The sequence below is a fragment of the Blastomyces gilchristii genome (genome assembly GCF_000003855.2).
Source record: "Blastomyces gilchristii SLH14081 genomic scaffold supercont1.2, whole genome shotgun sequence".
Classification (NCBI taxonomy): Eukaryota; Fungi; Ascomycota; class Eurotiomycetes; order Onygenales; family Ajellomycetaceae; genus Blastomyces; species Blastomyces gilchristii.
This window is the reverse complement of record NW_003101681.1, coordinates 4352537-4375222: the sequence shown is the minus strand read 5'-3', so window position 1 is coordinate 4375222 and position 22686 is coordinate 4352537. Positions and strand designations below refer to the sequence as shown.

The following is a 22686-nucleotide window of genomic DNA, read 5'->3' as shown; positions in this document are numbered from 1 at the left end:
GACTTTGAGAATAAGTCTTCTATTTCTGAAGATTTGAAGATTTTTCTCTTTTTACATTTTTTTCTTCACTCTTCTATCAATAGAAGTATGAGCAGTATTCTTCTCAGTTTTCTCAGAATTTTGAGCAGGTTTTGAGATAGCAGATTTAGAGATAGCAGGTTTAAAGACAGCAGATTCTGCTGCTTGAGCATATATTTTCTTCTGATTTAAAGAAGAAGAAGAAGATGAAGTAGAAAAGAAGAAAGAGCAAACTGAAGAGTCAGTGATTGTATTAGAAATTTTCAAAGTTTTTTGAACTGTGTTTGAAATTCTAAGTTTGAACTTGATCACTTTCTGTAGTTGTTTAGTCTGAGTATGAAGAATTAACAGAACTTCTTCATTCATCTCACTCAGACACTGCTTTTCAAGAATTTTACTTACTTTTTCAAGTTTCTGTATTTCAAAAACTTGTTATTTCTCTATTTCTTCTTTCTTTCTTCTCTTCAGAATTTCAATCTCAGAAATAGTATCTGAGAAAGCATTCTTTTTCACATCAACTGAGTGTACTTTTGAACTCATTATTCTTACTCAATGAAAAGTTGATCAGACTAATTCAATTGAGATATTTATTAAACTCTTTTGAATTGAAAAGTTGATCAGACTGTTTCAATTAAGAGGTTTCTAAGTCTGTTTTCAATTGAAAAGTTAGTCAGACTATTTCAAAAGAAGAATAACAGACTTTTATGTATAAAATATCTGATTTTTTTTCACACTAGTTCAGTAACTAGGTTAGATTTTTGAAGAGAATCTAATAAACTAAAATTGATTTTTAAGATAAATCAATAAAATCTTTATAATCTCTTTCTTGAGATACAGTGAGGAAAAGTATGATATCAATTGATAATAAATCAGATGATATAACAGTTTTTGAGAGAAAAACTGACAAAAAATAAATCAATTTTTTGCAGAGAAATTGATTAAAATTATTCAATTTTATTCTAAATTATTCAATTCTTCTCACACAATAAGTGTGCAACTCAAATCAGTTAATAAAGAGTATAAAAAAGAATTAAGTATTAATGAAAGCTCTTCAGTCACTGAAAAAGTAATTCTTACTTAAAAGAATATGAAATTATGATGAAAAACAACTCTGTTTTTAATTCTTTATAAGAATATTGTATAAAACTCAGAGAAAAACACCTTACTTTTTCAAGAGAAGTAAAAAACTATTTCTAAAATCTTTTTTTTTTTTTTACATTAACTGCTGCAGAAGAATGAGATAGAAACTGCTAAGATATACACTACTGTATACTCTCTATCAAGACTTTCCCTCTTCAGAGTCTTGATATTATAGAGAATATAAGTCTGTTTCTATATAATAATGTAAATATTGTCAGCAGGATGTAGAGAAACTGGTTATTTATATCTCAAAATAGAAGACTTTGTCAATGATTATATTAATATAGAGTTAATTCTCAAATTCAATAGAAACCTAGTGTTGCTGTTCTCAATCTCTTGCAGAATCTATTGAATATTGAGATATTAAAACTAGATTTAATATATCTCACTGTGCAGGGATCAAAGGCTCAGTCAGACCTTGAGATATACTGATTTTATAGTTGTCGTGTCTGCCGATTATGTATCAAGTACAGTTGCTGAGGTATCTTTTTATACTTTTCTGTCGGGGATGGGCCAGATTGAGACAGGTGGTACGAGGGTGAGACTTGGCATTGATGTCTAGATACACTGAAGACAGACTGCGGAGGTTGCACTTCAGAAGTGGCTGTTGATTATGTGCTTGATATTATCGCCGAGGTATCTTTTTGTATTTTTCTGCCGGGGATGGGCCAGATTAGGAAGGGCGGTACAAGGGTGGGACTTGGCGTTGGTGTTTTGGAACATCAAAGATGGACAGGGTTTTCGCGGAGGTCGCTTCTCAGATATCTCCACAACTACAGATCGGGGATCTTCCAAAATCGAGAAGATTGGTGCATATGGCTAGGTCTCTTCACCTTACAATTTGTATGGCAATTTGGCCCGGGGTTGTGGTGTGGTAGGGGAGAATGGGGGATAATCCCACACAGGAGTTTCGAACGACGTCTGGTTCACGTTTGGCTGGATAACTCCACCACCACACGGGGTATGCGGTCGGCGATGGGGTCAAAATGCTCGTATGATCGAGGGCTTTTCGATGGATCTATCGGCGGGTTCTTATTCGAAAAATCGAGCGAGTTCGTGGTGGAGCGGTTCTATAGTTGACAGAATCTTTATTCTTTGATAGATATTACAAGTCTTAACATACTCTTTAACATCTGTTTAAAGCTTGTCTTAAATATATTTATATTTTAGAAGCTTCTCAGTCTTCTCTAATCTGAAATACTCTGTATGAGAATTATTATGATAAATTCTTAATAACTTCTGATACACTGCTCTGCTATAAGAAATGAAGACTGAATTATTCAGCAGTAGAAGTTTATATTCTTCTAGTTATCAGTGACTTAGTTTCTTAACAGTATTACTTCACTCAGAGTCTATCTCTTTCAAGTTTAAATCAGATTCTTTCTTCTTTAACTTCTAAATTTAAACTGTAGTAGAGATGTCTCTCTTCTATAACTTATTAATAAATTTCAAAAGTAATTAGATTGAAAGATTATAGACTGTTTCATTCTTTATCAATTCAATAATTGTAAGATATAATATAAGAAACTTATAATCTTCAGTGTCAGTTCTCTACAGAGACTTGAATTTTATTTCATCTTCTATACTGAGTCACACAGCTGTCTTACTAATGTTATTTTCAAGCTTTAGAGAATCTTAACTCTCTGCAGTCAGCTTCTTCTGCAGTGATGACAGAGATTCTTTTATAAAATTCTTCTTCATATTAATAATATTATAATCAGATTATCTAGATAGTGTATTAACAGAGTTAAGTCAATCTGAATAGTATCAGATATAGAAATTATACTCTGAAAGCAGCTCTGCTCATCTGACTTAATATTCTATCAAGCTCTTTGTTATTAAGAAGTAACATAGATTTATATAATTAGTAAGAACTTACACTGAATACTTACTACTCTGAAGATAATATCATCAGATTTTAAAGAATTTAATAATTACTAATATCTCTTAATTATGAGTATTATATCTTCTTTATATAAGTGATAACTTCTTAAAGAAGAAGATCACTGATCTTCATTCACAGTATTTTATAGACTCTGTGAAAAAGTCTTCTTTTACAGATATTTCATTATCTATATTCTCAGAGATAATTATTCTCTAATTCTTTCAATATTGAAAGATCTCTAATATTAACTGTGAAAAGATTTCACAGATCTCATTCTTAGATATATCAGTCTCACACTGACTGAGTAAGTCAGAGTTAAAGTGATTCAGTATTATAATATCTATAAAAGCTTGTTTCAATTCTATAAACATCTATATAATGTCTTGAGTGAGAGTAAACAGTTCTATTTTTCTATTTTTCTATCTTTCATACTTCTCTTTAACAGATCTGTAAGAGAGACAGTAATTCATGAATATATATAAATGAATTATCTGTAGAAATTCACAAATTCTAGAAATATCTATATCTTACAGTATGTCTGCAGTGCTGATCAGTTCTCAATAACAGAGACTCAACTTCTATTTATTGAAATGCTGTTTATCTTAATAATATAATCTAAGAAATCAATCTTCTGTATGTAGAATAAGCATTTTTCAGTATTTATATAGAGTTAATACTGTCTCAAGTAACTCAATACTTCTTAAACATGAGTATTATATTCTTTCTCTATTTTTGAGAAGATTAGAATGTCATTCAGATATACTATATAGAAGATGTTAATAAGACCTTACAATGTCTTATTTATATAGATCTGAAAGATAACTGAAGTATTATAAAGATTAAAAGATAAAACAAGATATTTAAAATTACTGTACTTGATATGAAAAGCTGGTTTTTAAATATCATCTTTATTAACTCTGATTCTATGATAGATATTCTGTGTATTAATCTTTGTGAATATCTTTACTTCAGATAATCAATCAATCATCTCATCAATTAATGATAATGAATAGTGATTTTTAACTATCATTTTATTAAGACCTCTGTAGTCTATGCATAGATATAGTCTACTGTCTTTCTTAAGTATAAAGAGTATAGATATCTCTGCTAAACTCTTTGATAAGTATATTCAGTTCTTTGATTATACTTCTTTAAGATATTTATACAGAACATTCAATTTCTTTACAGACAAGTTGTAAAGAAGTTTATATAGTATCATTACACTATCTTCAAGATAAATCTTATATTATATCTTAATGTTAGAAAACTTCACTACTTCTCTTTTTAAAAAGATATTCTTATAATCTGTAAAGAGATGTTGTATATATCTATCTTCAATAACAGATACTGCTGCTAATCTTACAGTGAGAATGATGACTTTTTTATCTGTTTTCAAGTTTCAGTTATCTGCTATATAGTATATTAACTCTATCTTTTTCTCAAGATTCTTCTGATGAAACTCTTCAGATTTCTCTATTACTGTCTCTTTATTAGTAAGATAGTATTATCATATCTGAGTGACTCAGTCAATGAGAGAATTGTTTTCTCTTAATTATAAGAGATTTAGAATAATGTTCTTATCTATAATATTAACTGTGTGAAGAAGCAGACTGCTCTTCTTAAAGATTTCTTCTAAATCTGTGATCACACACTTCACTTAAATTATGTCAAAATAATGATATTTCATTTCATCAGTAAATTTCATATGATCTGACAGATCTATCTTCTTTCAATTCTTCATTAAAGAAAAGAAATAGAATATGAAATTAATATTCACTCTGAAGTTAAGTAGACATCTTACTGATATCTTCTTATTCAGAGTATATATTATGATTGTAATATAAACTCAGAGATATAAGAATTATCAATTCTTCATTTCTTTCTCTTTTTTATCTTCTATGAATATATTTGTTAGAAGAGAAGTTAACTTTAAGAAGATATCTTCTCAGTTTCTTCTCTTCTTTAGCTTCTTATAATCACTGATATAGTGATTATCAGCTTCACAGTTAAAACAGAGATCTTTATTAAATCTTTTTTAATATTTCTTCATAGTGAGTGAAGAATCAGAATACTTGAAATTCTTCTTTACTTTCTCTACACTGAAGTTATCACAGCACTGTTTAGATTCTGTTATTAATTACTTAGAAGAGATCTTATTAGTCTTTTTCTCAGAGAATTGATTATTTAAATAGATTCAGAAAGTCAGGTTGATAAGCTCAGTGTAATTAATTAATAAACTCTGATACTATAATATTATTATTCATATCTTATAAGTCAGTTTTATGAGATAAAGCTATATCTTTAATTGATTCAAATTATTAATTAATTTCTCTCAATATTCTTCAAATCTTGTATTGAAATTAGAAGAATTCTTATTATTTTATTAATATAATAAGTTAAATCACTGCACTGCTGTGAAGCTGTGATTACAGTGATCTTTGATTTGATTCAGTAGAAAGTTCTTGAATTCTTCTTAAGTTATTACAGTATTAGTACACTCAAGCTTTCTCTTCTTAATAACTCAAGTAGTTACAGAGATATCTTTAAGAAGATTGATGATATATATTACTTATATCTCATAAGTATTATACTGACTTAGATTAAGGTAGAATTTTCATTCAAGAGTACAGATAAAGCTGTGAAATTCAGATAATATATTTCTCTTATATCTCAGAGAATCTCTGATCTTAATCTCTCTATCTTTATAATAGATATAGATGTGTAGAGGCTGCAGCAGTGACAGAGTAATTAAAGAACTTATATTAAAATATACAGTGAGTTCAGAAATCTCAGATTTCTGTCAGAGTAAAGATATACACACTCTAGAGAATAATATAGAGTTTCTCTCAGAGAGTGAGATTGAGTTAGTCTCAGTGTAAGTATATGAGACTATATCAGTTTATTAGAGCTTAACTGATTCAAACTTATAATCAGATTAAGTGATTTAAATTGTAATATAATGAAACTGAAGCAGTGACTAGTCAGTGATATTATATAGAAGTAGTTATTTAAGAAGCTGTATAAGTAAGCTTAACTATCTTACTTAAATAGTGAGCTTATAGACTACAGAGTTATTACAAGAATATCACAGATATAATACTTAGTATACTAAGAAGATTATATAAGAAATACAGTAACTCTTATATATATTTTAGTAGAAGAAAAATGAATTACTGATTTCTTTAATAAGAAGTCAGTATCTAGCTATTCTATATAGATAATAAGCAGATACTCTTCTTCTATTCTATGAGTGAGAATAGCTGAAGTGATATCTTAGTGATATCTCACTACTAAGAAAGAGTAATCTGCTGATCTTATATAGAAGTGAGGTTCTTATATTCATCAATCAAATCTTTCTATAATATATCTGAATAATGTCATAGAGTGATTGAAAACCAGTTTGAACAGAATGAAATCATCCACATGAAAGTGATAAGCTGTGTGGAACCGCAGCGGGGCCTTGGCGCGGCCGGGGGCGTGACATATATAGATAAGATATCATTCTATTCATCTCTGATAAGTGATGTTCTGATGAATTTATTATGAATGTAGCTAGTTTATTCACTGTATATATAATATCAGAGCGAGTCATCACTGCTGAGTAGATACAGAAGCTGATATGTTATTAATAATGATGAATTTTTGTGAATATAACTGACTTATTAAAAGACTCTAATGAAGCATCAGTTAGTGAGGTATATATCTTACAGACATATGTGAGATGATATATATTAACTATCTTATCAATATAGACATTCTGATATAATCAGAGCTTTAAGTTAGAGCAATCACATATTATTCACATGTTGAGAAATCATTTTAAATCTCTTATCTATCAGATCTTGTAGATGTTTTTAAAATCTTTGATTAGTTAATCTCTTTCTTTTAAATCTTCTCATTATGATAGAATGACAATATCATTCATATAGAAGAAGATAATTAATTAATTATTAAAGAAGAGACATTGATTCTCTGATATAGAGATAAAGCCTAGTTGTTCTCAATATTGAAGATAGTTTATTTAATCAGAGAAGAGATAATCTATGTAATTTATATAGTACTTATAGAAGTTTTAGTATATGATTTATACACTTCAAATTTTACACTCTCTTCAACTTTCATTATTCATCAGATAGTTTCATATATACTAGCTCATTAATATCACTATTAATGAAGATATTGATTTCATCTAGCTGTTTCACATCTAGATCAAATACTGCTGTTAAAGCTAATAAGATTCAGAGATCTCTGACAGCTAGTGTATAAGCTTTTATAGTGAGATCTATAATTGATTGAAGATCTTTGCATACACAGATACAAGCTTTGTATTTCAAAAGAAAATCTTCATCATTGAATTTATAGATAAATACTTATTATAGAGAAATAACTGAGATATCTCTCTGTAATCTGCTAGTAATTTCATATGTATTCTACAGAGATATACTATTTCATTTCTGCTTAACAGTGTTCTCAAATTCTTCACAATGTGAGTGTTTTTCAACATCTGCTCAGTGATTTAATGAGTCTAACAGTTGAGATCTATGAATTCTTGAAGTCAGTATAAATACTGTTAATATAGCTGTATTATGAATAACAGTAAAAACAGTATTAGAAAATAAATTTTGAGACTTATTAAAGTCTGTGTATGAATATGAATAAGAGAATGCATCATTGATCATTCAATAAGAATTATCTTTAACATTTTCAACTGTTATAAGATAAGCAGCTCTGTGTTTTCATATTCTGTGATCTTCAATGATATTAGCTTTATCAAAATCAGCACTGATATCATGAGCTCTAGATGTAATATTTCATATTTAATTATCTATCACAGCTGAATGAGTACTAATATTAACATTGAAACCTGTTGACTCTGGCATTGAATCTGATGTAGAAAGATACTCATTATTTTTCTTCTCTATTTTTTCAGAGCTTTGAGCATTTTCTTCAGAGTGAAAAACATCAATATCTGTATCTATAATCTCTTTCAATTGATTGATAGAAGTCATTAATAATTCTCAAACTTTCATATGTAGAAGCTTCATCTTCTTATATACTCAATCTCTTAGTTGTCTTTCAATGTAGAGATCTTCTGAGTTGAATTTTCTATTCTCATTAAATATCACATCTCTTGCTCTTATCACTCATTCTAAGTGTGAAATTCAAATTCAATAGATGTTTGTAGAATGATATTCAACTAGATATTTAATATATACTCAGAGATCTAGCTTCTGAGAGTGATTTCTATTGAGAACTTCATTCAGTATCTTTGCATAAATGTGACATCTGTAGATTCAAAGATAAGTACAGAAGTGAGATTTGATTTGTAGAAATTCTTTCAATACTTATAGAGATGACTTTCAATCTAGAATTCTAGTAGAGGTTTGATTCACTAGATAGATAGTAGTAAGTGTGATCTCAGAGAAAAGAGATTGTGATAGAAGAGATTCTATTTATAGAGTTCTTATCTTTATTATTAATATTGCTTCTGCTCACTCTACTGTATCATTTTATTCATGAATATACTCTGAAGAATACTTCATCTCTAGATCTTCATTATTCACTCAATTTATGAAGTCATCTGCTTTCTTGACTGCAGTATTATTATGTAAGAAATCCCGCTCCTCACAGATTCTTTACCTCTATTCCTATCTCTCGCGTAATCAATAGGGCTAGCGGCCCTTGGCTACACACAACTATATAGACTGGAGTTTGTGAATACTATTCACAACTCAGCTTGAATGCTATTATACACTTGATCTCTACATTTATCTTTCTACTGTGAACACTTCTAGTAGTTAACAGTACATATCATATCAAGCTGCAAACACCTGAATAATCACCTGTGAGCACTTATTCTTACATTTCAAGCTCAGTCAGTCAGCAACCATCTGTTATGACTGAAAGAACTAGAAACTCATGTGCTTCAACCCCTGCAAACCCTACTGCAGGCACTCAGAAGCAGCCACTTGAATCATGAATAACTTCTGTGAAAGAAGTCTCAGAGAACTTATCAATCACTCACAGAACATCATTCTCTGCATCTGTGACAGAGGAACTCTCTGAACTCATGAATAAACCAATCTTAGTGAAGAACATTCTTGAGCATCTCTCATGAAATTAAGCTATTTTTCTACAAGGAATGCTTACTGCCTGCAAACACTCTCAAACTGAGTCTCTAGACATGATCTTCAGAGACACCTGCAAACTGAAAAGAAACTTTCTCAAGTCACAATCACTTAAGACCATCTATCAAATCACAATCTATAAAAGCTTTTGTGAGTTTGTATTTGAAATTGACTTGCAAACCCAGCTGTGTGACATGGAAGATGAAGAAGCTGTCATCTATATGATGACAGGCCTCTATTACACTGAAGTCAAGGACTGGCTGAATCATTTAGAGAATGATTATGAGAGATCTTGATGATCTGTTCTCAAGACCTATCTAGAGAATAAGTTGAGAGACTCTACAAGCTGGACAGAGAACACCTGAACTGTGATCATCAACATTAGAAAAAGAGACAAGGAATCTGATGAAGACTACTCACAGCACTTTATAAAATTGTGACATGAATTGAGATCTGTGAAAACAGGGCTCTGAAACAAGACCTGAATGATGATATTCATGAAGAGACTGAATAAAGATATACAGAACAAGCTCATTGAGCAAGGCTCTAAGCTCTTGACTCTGAAGAAACTGATGACTCTTATTCATCACTTACAAATCACTGTGAGAGTCACAGACCTGCAGAGAGTGAATCATCAATCAGTCTTATAAGAGTCAGAACAACAGAGAACAGATTTGTCAGAAAAAGATGATAAAGCACAGAGAGATTCATGTCTGACTGCTGAGCAGAGAGAAAGAGCTTCACAAGCTCTTATGAACAGAGTGCACAACAGAGAGATCAAGGAAAAGAGACTCTGCTTTATCTGTTCTAAATCAGAACATCTCTGTGCAAACTATTCAGACAAATCAAAATAGAAATTTGAGAAGTCACAGACAGAGTCAGTAACAGCCTTCTTAAGAGTCTTGAAGCTGATATCTGAATCTGTTACTTCCTCAATGAAAATACTTACTTGCAGAGAGAGATCACACTGCAGTGCTGCTGTCTTACAAGTATGAAAAGCATTGATGAACTCAGGATCCCAGGTCACTGTGATGTCTCTAAAGCTCACAGAGTGAATGAGCTGGAAGATGAAGACTGAGAACCTGCTCTTGTAATAAGCAGGGCATGAGAACTCAGATCTGAGAACTGAGAAACTCATGAGAGTCATCTTTGAATTGCAAGATCTCTCTGAAACCTGGAGAAGATTTGTGAAAACTGTGATTATCACAGACATCACAGATGACATGTATTTGAGACTTATATGACTTCAAAGACACAATTCACACATAGCTGTCTGTGAGTCAGGTTTATACTTCTGATCAGTGTTAACAGACTCACTTATGAAGATAGAAGCAGTTGATGCTGCAGAGTTGATTAGAGAAGACAAGCTCATCTATATAATGACTTTGCAAGTGTCTGAGAACCTTGTGATCATGAAAACTGAGCTTCAGATATCAGAGGAATACTGAGATCTCACAGAGATGTTCAGCCCAGCTAAGGCAGCTGAGCTTTCTTCTCATCATAAGAAGAATCTGATAATAGATTTGATAGAAGAGTAGAAACCCTTCTGAGAATCAATCTATAAGCTCTTTCATCACAAGACAGAGGTCTTGCAGATCTATGTGAAGAAGAATCTGAAGAATGACTTCATTCAATCTTCACAGGCCTCTGTGAGAGCCTCTGTGATGTTCATGAAGAAGAAGAATGAAGATCTCAGATTGTGTGTAGACTATCACAATCTGAACTCTAAGATAATAAAGAGTCACTACTCTCTGTCTCTGATTGAGAATGTGATCAATCATCTCACAGAAGCTGTTATATTCATACAACTGAATGTGATCAATACATATACACAGCTGCAAATACAGTCTGAGAATGAATGAAAGACTGTCTTTAGAACTGCACTGAGATTGTTTGAATATCTAGTGATGCCTTTTAATCTGACTAATGTCTCTGCAGCATTTCAGTCTTTCATTAATAAAATACTTCATATATATCTGAATGTCTTCATGATAATATATCTGAATGATGTGATAATGTACTTCATGAAGAAGGAAGAACACACTGAGCATGTGTAAAGTGTGTTGAAGGCCTTAGATGAGACAGGACTGTATGTTAAGCTTATAAAGTACAACTTCAGTGCTCACTGAATTAATTTCCTAGAATATGTAATCATCACAGATAGTATTCAGATGAAATCTTCATGAGTTGAGACTATTCTATCATGATCAGAGTTAACTAGTATTCATGAGATTCAGATCTTTCTAGGCTTTGTGAATTTCTATAGATAGTTTATCTTTACATTCACAAGGATCTTCTTGGCTCTTACAGACATGCTGAAGAGTGAAAACAAGAAGAAGTCATCCCATAAATGAAGAATGAAAAGGTTGTTGAGAAGGAAGAACTGCAAGGACTTTCTTATCTCAGAAGCTCATGAGGTCTTTGCAAGGTTGAAACAGGCATTTACAGATGCAGTGATACTGTTTCACTTTGATCTCTTACTCTTAATCAGATTGAAGACAGATGCCTTCTTCTTTGCAATTTCAGAAATAGTCTTACAACTACAGTCAAATGAGAACTGGGTTTCAGTGGCCTTTTTCTTGCAGAAGATGTAACTCATGAAGATTAACTATAACATTCATGATCAGAAGCTTCTCATAATAGTGAAATCCTTTCATCACTGATGTCACTACTTCAAGAGCCTTGTGACAGTGATTACTGTTAGAACTGATCATGACAGCTTACAACAGTTTACTTCAATCAAGGAACTCTTACAGCAGCAGGTTCACTGAGCTCAGAGACTGAGTGAGTTCTGGTTCAAGATAGAATATATCAAGGGAACTAAGAACTCAGCAGATGAATTCTCTCACAGACCAGACTATGTTAAGAAGATCAGAATGACAGACACAGAGAGACTAGAGAAGGTAGAAAAGCTTCACAGAATGCTCAGACTGAGTGTTGCAAAGAGATTAATTAAAGAGTCTCTCAATCCTCTGTGAGAGAAGAGAGAGAAGAAAGAAGAGAAGCCTGCACAACTACTCTCTATAATACTAAGAGTCAACACTCTGAGAATCTCTGTGAGGATTCTTGAAGAGGGTATCTATAATCTGAAGAGTTTATGAGCTTTGAGAAGCACTGTGAAAGACCTGATATAAGAAAAAACAGAGTATAAGTCTTTATAAGATCTTCTATTCAGATTATCTGAACTGCAACTGAAGAATGAATATGCTCAGCATATTCAGAAACTGCTCACAGCAGAGATCAATTCTGCAGAAATAAAGAGTTAAAGAGACTTAAATAGTCTCTTGTAAAGAGAGAACTGAATTTATGTGCCTGCAAATGAGTTTCTACATGTAGAACTTATTAAAAGATATCATGACTCTTCTCTAGCAGATCATTTTACAGACACTAGAACTCATGAGCTGCTTGTAAGAAAATACTTCTGACTGAAGATGTAAGAACTTATGAAGAAGATAGTGAATTCTTATGCTGTTTATCAGGATTTGTGAGTAGTGCAGTTCAGGCTATATAAAGAACTTACTTCTCTACTCATTTCACAGAAATCTTGGAAACAGCTAGAAATGAATATCCTTGTGAGTCTCTCTGAAAGCAAGGACATATATGATGCCTGCTTTGACAGTGTGCTGATGATAGTGAATCACTTCATCAAGATGACACACTTTATACCCACCTGCAAGAACTTGAAGTCAAAGGATTTGACTCACATCTTTGTCTGCAATGTGATCTGATTGCATGAATTGCCTGTAAACATTGTCTCAGACAGAGAATCAATCTTCACAGAAGAGTTCTGATCTGATCTGATAACTATACTGAAGATCTCATGAGATCTAAGCATGACTTTTCATTAACAGACAGATGATCAGACAGAACACCTGATGAGTATATTGAAACAGTATCTGTAATGCTTTGTCAATTATAATCAGAATGACTGAGTGCATTGATTATCACTTACAGAGTTTGTATACAACAACTTAAAACATGTCAGCACAGATAAAATCCTCTTTGAGATACTCACTAGAACTCATCTGTGAATGATCTTGATGAACTCATGAGAGTACACTATAGAGTGTAGTGATGTCTGTGAATAAGCTGAGAGAATTCAGAAGATCTGGGAGAAAGTCTGTAAATTCTTGAGAAAGGCTCAAGAGTATCAGAAGAGATACTATGACTTCAAGCATATTGTAAAGAGTTTCAAGAAAGATGATAGAGTCTGACTGAGTCTAGAAAACATCATCATACAGAGATCTAGTAAGAAGCTGAATCTCTTGTGAACAGAGTCTTATAAGATTATGAAGAAAGTTAGCTCACAGTTCTACAGATTGAAACTGTCATCTGAATTGCAGATGTATAATGTTTTTCATGTCTCTTTACTTTATAAATACAAGGATTTCTCAGGAGAGAACTCTGTGACTCATCACCCTGTTCACAAAGCACTAGAGAGTGAAAGAGAATATCAGATCAAAGAGATTATTGACTCAGAGAAGTAAGATTATGAGCTCTGATTCAAGGTTCAGTGATAAGAGTATTCTGACAAGGTGAATAAGTTCACTTGAAAATCATTCAGATAGATAAGATATCTGCAGAAGCTGAGACATGACTTTCATACTATAAATTCTGACAAGTCAGAATGATGTGATCTTCACTAAGAATCTGATTGTAATAAAGACATTAACACTGTCATTTACAAACCCTAGTCTACAAGATAATGAATTTCTACTGAGATGAACAGTCTGCAGTGTATACAAGAAAAGAAGAAAACATATTCTCATTAAAGCTAAAAAACAAGAAAATAAACAGAGCTGTGAATACAATTTAGAGATCAATAAAGAAAAAACAAAGAAAACTCATATTCATATTATCAACACCCGCGACACTCAATCTCCTCACAACTACTAATTTCCTTCTTCAAAGAAGCAGAGAGCATCATGCTTGTAATACAGACAATTATTGCATTTGACACAAAGACTGTCAGAAATGCACAGACTTCAGAGAAGCTGAATATCAGAGCACACACAGTTGCAGCAGAACCTTGAAGACTGATCATCTACATGTATAATCAGATATCTCTTATAAAGCTGTGTCTGCTCTCTCAGTTGTGCTGAAGTATTCAGTCTGAAAACAATGAGAATGTGAAGAGAGAGCTCATCTGTCCAGGTCAACTCTCATCATAAATTCATGACATTTGCATTGCCTTGACTACTCAGATTTTACAGGTATCTGAGAACCCATCTCCCATTGACAATGAGATTGTGGAAATGTGCTGTGATGTGAGAATCATTGATAGAGAACCTAGGCATATTTACATATACCTGGTCAGAGATTGTGCAGGCAGGAAGAGAGTGATCATAGGCTCACAGAGCCACAGAAGACACTGACAACACTGAGAGCTTTGCAAGAACTGTCAGCTAGAATCTGCAAGAAATTACTTATGAGAAGACTTACAGCAAAGAGAGAAACTGCACTGCTTAAAGTCAGAGACTGGCCTGAGGAAGAAATAAGATGAGCCACTGGCCTGAAGATCAGATGCAGTGACAGAGCTGAGAGAAGTGAAGACACAGTTGTGAGCAGCAGTGTCTCTACTTCATCAGTCAGTAAAAAGTGACTGAAGGAGTTGCAGAGACACTCACAAGAAGCTCAGCAGTGATCAGACATTGTTTATAAAGATATTGAAATTGAAAAAATTTTTATTCTTGAGAAGTTCTTGAATCAACATGTGAACATTGTCAGAAACACTCTCTCTCTGTCATCTGAGTGAAAACACTTCACAGATGAATAAGAATACTCACAGTTTGTGAGAATGAAAGCTGTTACAGAAAAAGAAAAAAGAAGATGAGATTCTGCAGACAGATCTGGAATATTTATACTACTCTAGAGAGGTTTACTTACACTGTGAGTGATTCTGCAGAACAGTCAGATCACTCTAGTAAATAAGAGTGATTGTGAATTACAGATCTGAATCTTTCTATATGACTACAAAGAGTGATTGCAGACTGTGAATATCTTGATTCTACAATTCTACAGAGTTGATGAAAGAATGGAAAATTCCTCACAATTCTACAGTATCAAAGAGCAATGATTTGCAAGAATGAATGAAAGATTAACTTATGAATGTTTCTCTTTGATAAGAGTGATCTCACAGAGAGTAATTCATCTGTGAGATGAATCTGTGTAATAATCACACAAGAATCTCATGAAAATGATTGAGAGTCAATCAGAACTCTTCTGTATGAAAGATGTGAGATGAATCTGTATGATAGTCAGAGAAGAATCTGTAGATTATAAAGAATCTCACAGAACAAGAAACTGAGTGACAGACTCTTTTCTCTTTGTGATAACAAGGAATTTTTCCTCACTGAGGTTTTTTACAGATGTGAAGAATTTTTAGTGAGTATCACTGCAGTGCTGAGCTGACTATGAAGTCACTCAGTGAAAGACTTCGCGGACAAAGTCTTAGAGAGAGGGGGGTATGTAAGAAATCTCACTTCTTACAAATTCTTTACCTCTATTTCTATCTCTCACATAATCAATAGGGCTAGCGGCCCTTGGCTACACACAACTATATAGACTGGAGTTCATGAATACTATTTACAACTCAGCTTGAATGCTATTATACACTTAACCTCTACATTTATCTTCCTACTGTGAACACTTCTAGTAGTTAACAGTATATATCATGCCAAGCTGCAAACACCTGAATAATCGCCTGCGAGCACTTATTCTTACATATTATTAATATGAATAATCTTTATAGTACAGTTGAATTGATATTTAATTCAACTGATAGCTTATCTAAGAGCTTTTCAGATTTCTGATTTTCAGATAGCTGTTATAGCTATATGAAAATGAAGATAATCACATATGAAATGAATGAGATAATACTCATTATTATAGCACTGAGTAGAGCCATGTATAATATCTGTGTATAGATGTTTGAATGGTTTTTGAGATCTAACATAAGAATATCTAGATATTTAATTTTTTGCATTAGATAGATGACAGAGTTTGTAAAGCTCAGTGATAAGCTTATTCACAGCATCTTCTAGATTGATGATTTGAACATCAGTTGCATTATTTATAAGCTTTTAAATAATGATTTTCAATGAATATTCTAATCTCTTATATCATGTAGACTGAGTAGCTATAGAGATCTTAGATTTTTAAGAAGATTTTATGTGTATTAACAGGTTGAAAGAATGATTTGTTGAAGTGTGTAATAACAGATTAGAAGAAGAATTTATAGAAGTTGAAGAATTTGAAGATATCATTTTTTCAGATATAGTAATATTAGAAGTGTGTGATATAATAGCTGCTGTGACTTTGATAGTTGATTTTTCTGATATAGTTGAATAAACAGCTGTTTCACTATTATATTCTGTAACTAGTAATCTCTCAAATACTTCAATGCATGTAAAGATTGTATTATCTGTGTGTTTTTACAATCTGAAGTCTTTTTCATTATAATAGATGTCTTCTATATGAAAACACAGTTTTCATGTGATGATATTTGTATGGAAATTCAGTATATAAGCTATATTAATGAGATTGATATTGAACTGCTTTCCTGCTTCATTTATTATAATAGTTCTAACAGTTTCATAATCTTCAACTTTAGTGCTGAAATTGTCTGTATAGACTTCTGCATTCTTATTCACAGATGTAAAGAATAGAAAATATGTTTGATTATTGTATATATACTGTTTCACATCAGTATCAAAGATTCAGGAGTTTCAGAGATAGAAGTGTGAATTTAAAGAGTTTATCAATATTTTTCAGATCTGCTGATTGATAGATTAATGATTGATAGATTGATAATTGATAGATTGAGAAACTGATTACTTCAGAATCATTTCTTCTAGAACTGCTTCATTGACATCTATTATATCTATATTTATAAATAATTCTCTAGATATTGCACAATCAATATATCTCTTCAATTCTTGATTTTTAAGAGCTTGATCAATCTGAGTTCTTTTCTTCTCATTTTCCTTTTATTCATATGACTTTCTTAATGAATTAAGATAGTAGCACTGAGTATATCAGTGACAGACTCTGCAGATACAGTTTCTAAATATTACTGATAATAACTACTGAGATCTTTTATTAAGAGTAGTGAAGTTCATAGATTTATCTTCTTTGAGAATACTCATTTCTCTATACTGTTTCTTGAAGTTCTTAACTAACTCTATCAAAGATATAACATCTTTATCATGTCAGATATTCTTAGCTTATGTTTATATATAATCTGCATCAATAGCTAGATTCACATTTAAGAAGTCTTTTTTCAAGTTAAACTGTTCAGCTATATCTGTCTCTTTGATATCATCTTCAATGAGTGATTAGTTATTTAATTACTTCTCTATATCTCTGTTTTTCAGTGCTTTGCAGAGATCATGATATCAGATTCTCACATCATCTTAATAGTCTGCAGTTGTGAGAGAGAGATAATCTCTTAATAAATAGATAATTTTCTTCATATCATTATTCTTGCTATATACATGTTATAGCTCTGTGACATTCACTGTTCTTCATATAATATCTCATATCTTTGTCATATCTTCATTCAATTTCTTATATTTCATATATTTGATTTTTCATGCAGTGATCTTGATATTATATACTATCTTAGCCTCTGCAGTGACTTCTTCTGAATACTCAGATTTCAGAGATTCTTCTAGTTCAGAGAAGATATCAGGTTTATCAAGATTGATAAAGTCTGATATCTTCTTGTTCTTTGCATATTCTAGCATATGCTTGTATCAAAGTTTTCAATCTTCAGAAATACTAAGATGAACCGTCATACTAGACATTGTCTTGTCTGTCATATCAGTTATATTGAATGAATTGAGGAATCAGTTCAAGTATTTGTGAATATGATCAGAAATCAGAGTGTATAACAGTCAAGAATTTCAGAACATATATGTGTAAGAATCAATTATCTCAGTTCAATGAGAATCAGGTATAATATAACAGTCAAGAATTTTGAACTGTACACAGATGAGAATCAATCATCTCAGTTTGAATGATTATTGTCAAATTTGAATGAGAATTGAGATCAGTGTATCATGCTTCTCTTCAGATGCTGCTTACCGGGCTCATAACTGTTGAAATGAGTGTCACAGATAAATATGTTGAAGACATATGAATCTTATATGTATCAAGATCTACTTGTTATATTATCTGTGTACTATCTAATATATCTATTTCATACAAAAGATAGAGCTATTTATAGTAAAATATATGTGCGAGTCAAGAGAGCTAGTATAAGCAAGTATTAGATGAGTGTTGTAGTAAGCTGATGATGATGAGAAATATTGTAGTAATACAATGTTGATAGCGTTCAGTAGTGTATAACCTCTTTTTCCTGACAAAGTGTAAGAAAGCTCAGTGTTTCTTAGCACAATGAGACCAAACCTCATTAACTGATGAGAATGATCTTTCATAGTCTGTGTAGTTGTAGTGGTTTGGCTTCAAAGACTTTCTTCTTTCCAAGCTCAGAATCACTTCCTCTAGATGCCTAACTGTGGCTTCAGATTTTTCTATAGATGCTTTCATCCTGTCACCACTGCTGTATCACTGTGCTAAATATTGAAATTCAAAGTCCTTCCTTTAGTGTTTTTAGTTGCAATTGTGATGCAGAGTGCACACAGCTCTTGAATGAACTCAGTGTGGCTAACGAGTTTCAGCCCACAGGTCTCACCCACCTGATATTGATACTTACACTGGGCAGAGAACTTCCCCCATGTCCAGTCACTGTATTTTTGACCATAGAAGCACATAGCCACCGAAACTAAATGTTTGGATGTCAAGACCCTACTCACTTAATGTTAACATCTTCACACTGTGCTAGTGAAGCAAGATACATACAACAATATTGAGTTCACAGAGCGAGTTGAACCCACTTCATGCGGTTCTATGGATGGTATTCAAGCGTAGTTATATTTTTCTGACCCGCCGTCGTACCTGCGTTGATGGCTTACCAAGAATAGCAAAACTGAACAACAGAAAAATACTCTTTCTATATAAGAAGGCTGAGAGATGGGATAATGTTGCTTAGAGATTGCATCTTTCAGAATGATGTAGTTTCTAACCTCCCACGCAAGTTTCTAATTGGGTGCCAAGGCCAGGTTGTCCAGGCATACGGCACAGTTAGCATGCAGTGGAACGGAGTCCTGCAGCGTAGCAGCATCAAACACTCGGAGTGACCAAACATTGCCGTGATGCTGACCCCAGCCAGTCACTTACTCATGAGTTTCGTGCCTATGGACCCGTTGGGTTGTGGTGGAAGTTACTGAGACAAGAGTGATGAACGCGAGTCAAACCAAGGCGGCCATTGGCTCAAAGAGAGGGGAGAGAGTCAGGAAACCACACGATCACGAACAAATCTCCGCCTACCCCAGAATTCCAACATTCTTGCAGTAATGTGCTTCAGATTACGGGAACATCAGAACAGAGCACCATCACAAGGTATTCTAGGTCTGGCCGCCCAGTAGTCTTCCTCTCCCTGAAGCTGAGGCAAAGTCACCATATCAATCCCCTGAATGTTCTCCACATCTGAATTCCCATCCACGTCAAACACCTTATACTTGTCAGATTTAATATTCCAGTTGAACCATGCACCATGGAGGAGCTGCAGTTTCATGAAGAATATAATGAGGCAGATTCTTACACGGTCAAAATCGGATTGGTCAGTTGAGATGGTCTGTAATCCTGGTTTGTATCTGAAGTCGCAGTTCGTAGAGCGGCAAAGCACGCATGGAGGGTTGGCATGATTTGCCAGAGTATAGAACCGTCCACAGACACTCGGCGCAGAACACATGCCCGCAAGGTCCAAACTGCAAGTGGAGAGACCAGGCACAACGACAGATAATGTAGATGCCTTCCTCTGGATCAGTTGTTGTCAACTCTGGTATCACCAGCTCACGGTAGTCCGGATCCTCAGCATGCGTTTTCTCAAGGGTGGCAACAAGCTGAGGGTCGACATTACTGAGATCCCCATACATCTCAACTAGTTGGGTCCGATGGGCCATCTTTTTACTTTTGTAGCAGAACTGGCTTGGAATCGAGAGTAAGAGGATTCAACAGATGGTACAAGAGAGGTATCAGGAGGCCACAGCTAAGCTAGCTCAGAAGAAGAGAGTTGAAAAGGGAAAAAGCCAGGGAGAAAAGAAAGAAATGTTGGTACTTGTGTTATTCCTACAAGGAATCAAGCCCTAACCCCGTGCCCTGACTTGTGAGGGTCACTAGGGTAAATACACAATGTCTTGACGCGATGCATGGACTTTGCAACTCTCCACTCAGCGACCCAGTAAATGATGAACACTCCATGAGAGCCCTAAAGAACATATTCCCAAATCTCCTACAAGCCTTTCAAAAGCCCTGCACCGTCAACAAGTCCGCAAGAGTATGATTTCATTAAGCCAATTGTATCAACTTTAGCATCCCTCCAGTTCATCCCAGGTGATGGGTCTCCTGTCTGTGAGTGTTCTTGGGAAGAACAGCAAAATGAACATGAGCAAGACTTGAAGTCAGCACTGCTTGGAGTGTCTACCTGTCGCGGACTTCCGTTTGATAAGGTGTGAGGTTTCAAGGGTGTAGGATGCACGATGCAATCACGATGGTTCCTTCGATGGTGCGAGTGCTGCGTTCTTGGGTAAGTTAACTAACTAAGGATAGTTCACCAATGTCCCGTGTGAGGGGTTACCGTCATCGTAAAGTAGAAAGGAGTTCTGTTCCAAACGCAGAATAAAATCCTTCGTCTGCTTCTTTTAGATGGAAAACAGAAGCTTGTTGAGACGAGTACGAGTTAACTCGCTATATAGACAGCCAATGCTTGCGGGGTTATCGTTTTACGAGACTAATTCAACAAAGAATAGGGATAGGAAAGTTAGAAAAATGCGTCGGTTAGTTTCAACTAATACACAGCTACTGTCAAAGTTTGCCTTCCAAGGAAATTCCTCGGTTCTTTTCTTTTTTTCCCCATGTTTTTGACTTATGTTTCCGTCCCAATGACGTCTCGTTTCTCTCTGCCGGATCAACTTCACATAAAACAAGAGCAATGACACCCCCATACAAATCGAGGATTTGGCACGTACCCTGTCATGATCCCTGCAGTCTTCACTTGGATGCCGGCACTCTTTCGCCGTTCGGGATAAGGCATACTGTGTACTGCATCTCAGACAAAAAAAAAATTCAGGAGAAGCAGTTCGTGGGCCGAAAATGACGACATGGTGGATCGGGGGAGGGTTCATTTCGGTCCCCACTAAAATAAATACTGATTATCGTGGCAAGGAATGATTTAGCGCTCGTACGAAGCATTGATATTGATTGTTCATGAATGATGGATTTCCTATCTAAGTTTCCTTGTATGATTCAATTTCTCCTGCTCTACTCCTCTCTTTCTGTTAGTACATGTATTTCTTCGACAGTCCTGGCCCTCATCCAGCTATCTCTTCGCCGGGAAACTCATATACGGTTGTGTTTCTTCCAATAGTTGCATATTAATCCCTGCTACATAGCTAATTGTATGTGTGTGGTGTGAGGAGACCTCAGGTACCGTTTTTAACAAGCATGGGAAAATTCATTAAAATGCGGTATATAGCCCTAAAATGTCGAAATACGGTCTACAATATGATTGCATTTATCCACCGTCATGATAGGATTCCAGCCGCTCAGCTGCAAAGGCCCTCTCTCTCCCCAAAACAACATAAATAAAGCCTCGTGGGTCTGGAACTTTGGAAGCCTAGGCCCACCACCCAAAGCGGGGCATTTCTTGCGCAACGAAGAATGAATAGTTCTTTTCGGATTAGATATGAATTGAATATCATATTGAACTAGTGGTTAGCATGGTCGTTCAATTTCGATTCTACTCCCATTCAACCACGTGTGGCACAGCGGTACTACCGGTTGTACTCGGGCCGGGACTCGGTGAAGTGAGGCTGATAGAGCCTTCCGGTGGTGGGAAAGGGCCCCTTGAGCTAATTTGCACTGTATTCATTCTGGCATCGAACATGAGGCGGGGTGGTTGCTCTGGCGCAATATTCCGTGACCTCAGGAATGCTTCGCGCGCAGCGTACTTCCCCGGCCTGAAGGGTGAATTCGGGGGGGAATTTGAGTACAAACATTAGTCTGATGCAGTGGTGTTTGGGACTATTGGCAATCGCCTCATGACTATCACAGATTGCAGCCCGTGCCTTGTCTACGTGTTCTTCATCGGGTCGCTTTGCTAACCCGCTGAGGACGTGGAGGTAGGGGACGGCTGGGGAGGACATGGATTCGATGAGGCAGAGGAATCCTTTGGTGAGGTGAGCTGTGAGGTTCTGAGCTTGGTATCACATTCCAGCATGCGTTCTGCGTAGCCATAAGCTCTGCTTCGCTTTGCACCTGTCAGATAATACTCCATCAAATGACTTTCTGGCAAAGAAACCATGCGTGGTCCGGATGGTCATGTAGCGGAATGGGACTTTTGGGTTAATGTGTGAGGTGTTTGCTGCTTATCATTGCTTCCAACACCTAATG

General features: G+C 34.4%; 3 protein-coding genes across 3 annotated transcripts; 1 reads left to right on the top strand and 2 right to left on the bottom strand.

Moving 5' to 3' along the window:
• Positions 1 to 1821: 1821 nt before the first annotated feature.
• Positions 1822 to 2238, top strand: BDBG_16353 (uncharacterized protein; the record flags this gene model as incomplete). The annotated part of the gene is made up of 1 exon (XM_031724320.1): positions 1822 to 2238. The coding sequence occupies one exon, from the start codon at positions 1822 to 1824 to the stop codon at positions 2236 to 2238; it is 417 nt and encodes a 138-aa protein (XP_031576393.1).
• Positions 2239 to 19033: 16795 nt separating this feature from the next.
• Positions 19034 to 21387, bottom strand: BDBG_01328 (uncharacterized protein). The gene is made up of 3 exons (XM_031720281.1): positions 21264 to 21387; positions 20873 to 21025; positions 19034 to 20809 (listed from the first exon to the last, which is right to left on the bottom strand). The coding sequence occupies exon 3, from the start codon at positions 19985 to 19987 to the stop codon at positions 19613 to 19615; it is 375 nt and encodes a 124-aa protein (XP_031576392.1). The 5' UTR covers positions 19988 to 20809; positions 20873 to 21025; positions 21264 to 21387; the 3' UTR covers positions 19034 to 19612.
• Positions 21388 to 22033: 646 nt separating this feature from the next.
• On the bottom strand, positions 22034 to 22439 carry BDBG_01327 (uncharacterized protein; the record flags this gene model as incomplete). Its single annotated transcript, XM_002628373.1, has 2 exons — positions 22034 to 22253; positions 22291 to 22439. The coding sequence occupies 2 exons, from the start codon at positions 22437 to 22439 to the stop codon at positions 22034 to 22036; spliced, it is 369 nt and encodes a 122-aa protein (XP_002628419.1).
• Positions 22440 to 22686: the final 247 nt, after the last annotated feature.